The sequence below is a fragment of the Lolium rigidum genome, chromosome 5, assembly GCF_022539505.1.
Source record: "Lolium rigidum isolate FL_2022 chromosome 5, APGP_CSIRO_Lrig_0.1, whole genome shotgun sequence".
Lineage (NCBI taxonomy): Eukaryota > Viridiplantae > Streptophyta > Magnoliopsida > Poales > Poaceae > Lolium > Lolium rigidum.
In genome coordinates, this window is record NC_061512.1 from 260,263,524 (window position 1) to 260,269,298 (window position 5,775).

The 5,775-nt window shown below is 52.8% G+C and overlaps 2 protein-coding genes across 3 annotated transcripts; both read left to right on the top strand.

Annotated features, from left to right (window-relative positions):
• Positions 1-708: 708 nt before the first annotated feature.
• On the top strand, positions 709-4,253 carry LOC124653330 (rop guanine nucleotide exchange factor 1-like). 2 transcript variants are annotated; one of them, XM_047192397.1, is made up of 5 exons: positions 709-952; positions 1,059-1,175; positions 1,282-1,829; positions 2,785-3,132; positions 3,336-4,253. In XM_047192397.1, the coding sequence occupies exons 1-5, from the start codon at positions 709-711 to the stop codon at positions 3,762-3,764; spliced, it is 1,686 nt and encodes a 561-aa protein (XP_047048353.1). In that variant the 3' UTR covers positions 3,765-4,253. The 2 variants fall into 2 exon arrangements, with proteins under 2 accessions (XP_047048353.1, XP_047048354.1); XM_047192398.1 differs by having other exon boundaries at positions 790-799.
• Positions 4,254-4,802: 549 nt separating this feature from the next.
• LOC124657541 lies at positions 4,803-5,775 on the top strand. The gene has a single exon (XM_047196078.1). The coding sequence runs from the start codon at positions 4,803-4,805 to the stop codon at positions 5,667-5,669; it is 867 nt and encodes a 288-aa protein (XP_047052034.1). The 3' UTR covers positions 5,670-5,775.

Consider the following 5,775-nt stretch of genomic DNA (forward strand, 5'->3'; position numbering starts at 1 on the left):
GGAATTCCGTTTTGGTATGTATTTCCACCCGAAATCGCTCGTGGTTTCCGCAACCGCTCCAAAGATAATATATCGGCTCCGCTGTGCCTTTCCGTTTTGGTTTTTTTCTGAAAGGGAGCTAGGTTTTTGTTCGATCTTCACGCCTGTCACCTACCGTAGCACCCTATTTTGCGGAACACCTGCTCTCTTCGTTTTTACATATAAGGTGAATGTATTTCTACATGAAATTTGACTAATAATTTAACCCTATAAAATGTGAGTTACATGTAACCAAAATCATATTTTCAAGAAACATCTTTGAAATTTGCATCCAATGGTGTTTTTGTGGTGACATAAGTGAATTCATGCAAAAGTATATAAGTAGATTATATAATCTTTATGGGAGGGTGATCAACGTTGACCAAAAGTAATAAGTATTTCGTACATGATTGATCTATATTTACACATATATATTTGCTTTGCTAAGGATCTAAGAAAAAAATTCAGTACTTTGCCAAGATTTGGCTAATCTCCTGCCGCTTTGCTCACCGTGACACGCGCATAAACAAAGTTGAAAAGAGGAAGCGCGGCCACATCAGTCACCTGCTTCTGCTCCCGTCGCTTTCCCCTCCTCCTCCGCACCGCATCCACATCGCCTACCTCCAGATGCGCCTCCGCCTCCGCCACCACTCCCGCCGCCGCGCCTAGCTCCAGCCCCAGCGCCGCCCAATGGCGAGCGTGTCGGAGGACGAGGCCGGCTCGGAGCGGTGCTGCGGCAGCTACAGCCCCAGCGCCGACGTCAGCGGCTCCGAGACCTCCAGCGACTGCTCCGCCGCCAACGCCCGCCGCTTCCCCTTCTCCTCCTCCTCCGCCTCCGCCTCCCGCGGCCTCGCCTCCTCCTCCTCCTCCCAGCTCCCCACCCCCTCCTCCGCCGCCGCCTTCTTCCTCTCCAAGCCCGCCGCCGACCTCTCCGGTACGTGCCCCTCCCCCCTTGCTTAGATCTCACTCCACCGCGCGGTAGCACTGCTGCCCTTTCTCGAACGCTCCTCACGCGCTGTGTCGGTGCTCGTGTTTGCCAGAGATCGACATGATGAAGGAGCGCTTCGCCAAGCTGCTCCTCGGCGAGGACATGTCCGGCAGCGGCAAGGGCGTATGCACCGCGCTCGCCATCTCCAACGCCATCACCAACCTCTCCGGTAACCCTCCCCGTCAACCAACTGATTCACCCGCATTATCCCCGGCCCTGATTTCCTTCTTACCAAAAGTACACACCCGCGTTCGTTTCCTTCCAAATTAATCCAGCGACCGTGTTCGGCGAGCTGTGGCGTCTGGAGCCGCTGGCGGCGCCGCGGAAGGCGATGTGGACGCGGGAGATGGAGTGGCTGCTCTCCGTCGCCGACTCCATCGTCGAGCTCACCCCGTCCGTCCAGGAGCTCCCCGACGGCGGCGGCCAGTTCGAGGTCATGGTGCCGCGCCCCCGCAGCGACCTCTACATGAACCTCCCGGCCCTCAGGAAGCTCGACGCCATGCTCCTCGCCATGATCGACGAGTTCACGGACACCCAGTTCTGGTACGTGGACAGGGGCATCGTGGTCGACGAGACGTCGTGTCCGTCGTCCTCGTCCGCGGCTTCGTCCTGCGGCGGGCGGCCGTCGTCGGTGCGGCAGGAGGACAAGTGGTGGCTGCCGTGCCCGCGGGTGCCGCCCAAGGGGCTCCCCGAGGACGCCAGGAGGAAGCTGCAGCAGAGCAGGGACTGCGCCAACCAGATACTCAAGGCCGCCATGGCCATCAACAGCGACGTGCTTGCCGAGATGGAGATCCCCGAAGTCTACTTGGAGACCTTGCCAAAGGTAACGGCACTTCTCTTCACTTGGAAGCAGCATTCACTGCTGTGCTATCTATCAAATGCGCTTCTTCATGCTAGAGTTATAATTATTCAGTAGCAGTAGCATACTACTTCAGTTGCTGGTAGGAGAATACCAATTGCGTGGAATTATTTGACCGGGACCATTTTGCCTCCCACTACATGCTTCTAAATGCAGCAGCTCCATTAAAGAGTTGAGTATTCCTCAGTACAAATGGTGTGCACTATAAGTGCCGGGCGCCTGTTTGTCGATTTGCATGAGCTAGTCTTGCTGCTCTAGCTGTCGTCATTCTCAGTGCAAGTTTTTTCCAACAAAAACTTTGTAGCAACCCCTTCTGTTTGCTGTGAGGAGTCAATTTATTCCATGTCTAGTATAATTTGATAGTGAAGAACTGAATATCATCAACTAACCATGCCTTGGTGTCTCAATGTATTCCTCTCTTGGGGGCTTGAAAGTTGTAATGCAATCACTTTCTTATTTGTATTCCGACAAGTTTATTACTTGCTCTTTGGATGGATACTGGCAACTTTATGTTAGGAGTTCTCTGACTATTCCACTCACATTGGACTGTTAGTATCGTAGCTTGCATCTAGTATACCTTTGATCAGCAGATGTGATTTCTGGTAGACGATTGAAAATAAGTTTAATCACAATATAGAATTGCAGAAGTTTGGGCGAACACATTGCTAACTGTTAAGCTTGAATGTGATGGCTCTTAGCAGCTGAAGAACTTCGATGTATAGATACTTTACTCTTGATAGCCTTTTGAACGCATGTACCGGGCCAAGCTCAAATTTGCTAACCATATTGTGCAAAGCTATTGTCAATGCTGCAATTTTTTCTGTTCAATCATGTAATGCAGTGACACAAGTAATTATTTTAGCAGTTACTAAAATAAATATCAGTTTCATTCATAATAATGTCCTGCTTTCTTCTGCAGAGTGGTCGATCTTGCTTGGGTGAGATAATTTATCGATACATAACAGCTGAGCAGTTCTCACCTGAGTGCCTCCTCGACTGCTTAGATTTGTCATCTGAGCACCATACACTTGAAGTAGCAAACAGAATAGAGGCTGCCATCCATGTTTGGCGACTAAAGGGCCAGAAGAAATCGTCGCCTCAAGCCAAATCAAAGAAATCCTGGGGTGGAAAAGTGAAGGGTCTAGTTGGAGATTCAAAGAGTAACGTTCTGTCCCAAAGAGCCGACGGCCTATTGCAGAGCTTACGGTTACGACACCCTGGTCTGCCACAAACTTCCCTTGACATGAACAAGATCCAGTATAACAAGGTAAGTCTTCACATCTACTCATTTGAACACAATGGTCTTTTAAGTGATGGTCATGCTTCTTCACTTCTATTTACTCAATCGATTCTAATCAGATCTGGAGCATGCAAGCAATGTTATACTTAGAACGTTGCTCTGTTAACACAAGTGAATTTCTACATGACTCGAATAAACACAAATATTCACCCTGTTTCTTATTTGCTTAGGATGTTGGCCAGTCGATACTTGAAAGCTACTCGAGAGTCCTGGAGAGCTTGGCTTTCAACACCATCGCGAGAATCGATGATGTCATTTACGTGGATGACGCCACAAAGAAGTCTGCTGCTGCTGAGACCGTTTCGATCTTCAACCGTGGCTCAGGCATTCCAGTCCAGAAGAAAATCTCCCCGAGCCCGTTCTCGGTTCAGCACACACCGTACGCCTCTCCCTTCGCCACTCCCACTTTCTGCTCCTCCACTCCGGTCGCAGGCAACAGCCCCGGAAGAGCGCAGCCTCCACTGAGCAAAAACAACTTGCAAGTCAAGCACGAGATTAAAGTTGAGAAGCTCTTTTCCGGCGATCTAGAGAAGGTCTGGACGTACGCCGGGAACCTGAGCGCTCGGAAAGAGGCGGGAGACGCTCCTGAGAGGGATTGAATGGAGGTGCTGAAGCAAGCAAGGTCTGACTCTAGGCATGCCTTATCAGGAAGGTCGGTCGACAGGTATCAACAGATCCTGATCCGTAGAGCTAGGTTTCATCCTGTACAGATGCAACATCATTTTTTTGTGCTTTCTTAGCGCGATCCGTGGACTGTGTACCCCTGCTCACAAGTAATGTGGTAATCTTGATGGCGTCTAGTTTCGTGAGGGCTGCCTCTGTCATCTGTGTAGCCTCCTTGTTCATGTCTATACTAGTAGCTAGCAGGTTGAGTTCTGCAGCAAGCCGGCAGGTGATCGAACTCCGGATGCTGGCATGCTACTGCTGTTTTTTTGTGTCTCTGAAGCTATCAGTGCTGTAACGGTAAACGGTTAACTGCACCTGCAGTGGAATACTCTGCCGTTGTCACCATGTCATGTATTCTGATATCTGATGTATGCTTGTACATGAATTGAACTAATGAACTGATCTAATCTAGTTCTTCGTCTTTTCTTGCTTACTATTAAGTGTGTTGATCATCAACGGCTACTTCGTTCGTTTCTGAAGTAAGTGCACGCTGAAGCTTACTTGTGTACTGCTGCCATTCTGTGCAATTTTTTTTTTTTTTTTTTTTGAGCTGCCATTCTGTGCAAATTAGCTTAACCAGTAACTTCATTCTCCGGTCTGTGAAGTTAGCTTATCTTCTCCCTGGAAGAAGGCAAAGCAGAGCACACCTCACTTTGTACCTTCTCACATGGCATCGTCAGGTGGAAAAAACAGTATACTTGCACTGCAAATATGCCAATCCTTGTGCCCTCTCTCTCCTCTCTGATCTCCTCGTTCATCTGGTTCAAGGCAGCATCTTGCTCTGTAACTTGTCCCTGCAACGCAAGTCTCCGGTTAATCTTGCAATCTCACAATCAAAATGCCACGGTATAAGTAGAGGCAATGCAACGCGGTGGTGCTGCAAGATCGCAGGTTGCTCCCTCCTACTTTGACAGCAGCGATTGACGTAAGAAGAGAGAAGCAGTTTGCCAGTCGTGAGCGGCCGGAGCGGCATGGGCACGCCGGCGAAGGAGGGGACGGCAGCGGCGGTGCCGCAGATGAAGCTGCTGGTGGACAAGCGGTCGCGGCGGGTGCTGTACGCGGAGGCGCGCAAGGACGCCGTCGACTTCCTCGTCGGCCTGCTCCGCGTGCCCGCGGGCCTCGCCGCGCGCGTCATCGCGCGCGCCGCCGCCGAGAACGCCGACGACGCGCTCGCCGTGCCGGGCTCCCTCGGCACGCTCTACGCCGGCGCGCGGGCCCTCGACGACGCCTTCTTCGTCTCCGCCGCCCCCGTCCGCGACGCGATCCTCTGCCCGGCCCTCCCCTCCGCCGCGCTCAAGCTACTGCTCGGCGGGGACGCCTCCGCGCTTCTGGCGCCGGCGCCGTCCCCTCCTCCTCCGCCTCCCCCGCCGCCGCCGCCGAAGCGGTTCTTCCGCTGCGCCGGACCGTACGGGACGTCGTGCCGCGGGAACCCGACGAGCGTGACGGACGTGGCTGGCCTGCCGTGCCCGGTGTGCCGGCAGCCGATGACGGTGGAGATGCGGTGGAGCCCTGGAGACGCGCACGGCAAGCTGGCGCAGGCGGCGGCGCAGGAGGCAGCGGCGATGGCGAAGGAGGCCACGACGGATGTCGGCGGAGGGTACGTGAAGGAGGTGGTGAGCTACCTGGTGATGGACGACCTCACCGTGGAGCCCATGTCCACCATCTCCGCCATCATGCTGCTCAAGAAGTTCAAGGTAGCGGACTGCTCTGCCTTGGAGGAGCTCACCGTCGACCTCGGCCACAAGGAGGCCGTGCTGCTGCTCAAGGCGGCGCTGGAGTCCACCACGGCGCTCACGGACGTCTTCTGCGGCGGAGTCTCCATTGATAGGCTCGAGTGACAAAGCGAGAGCGAGCACGTACAATGAAACACGACTACACGACCTACTATGTAGATAACGAAATTGTACGCAAATTTCAAATATGTGAATGCATTTCTAAGTATAA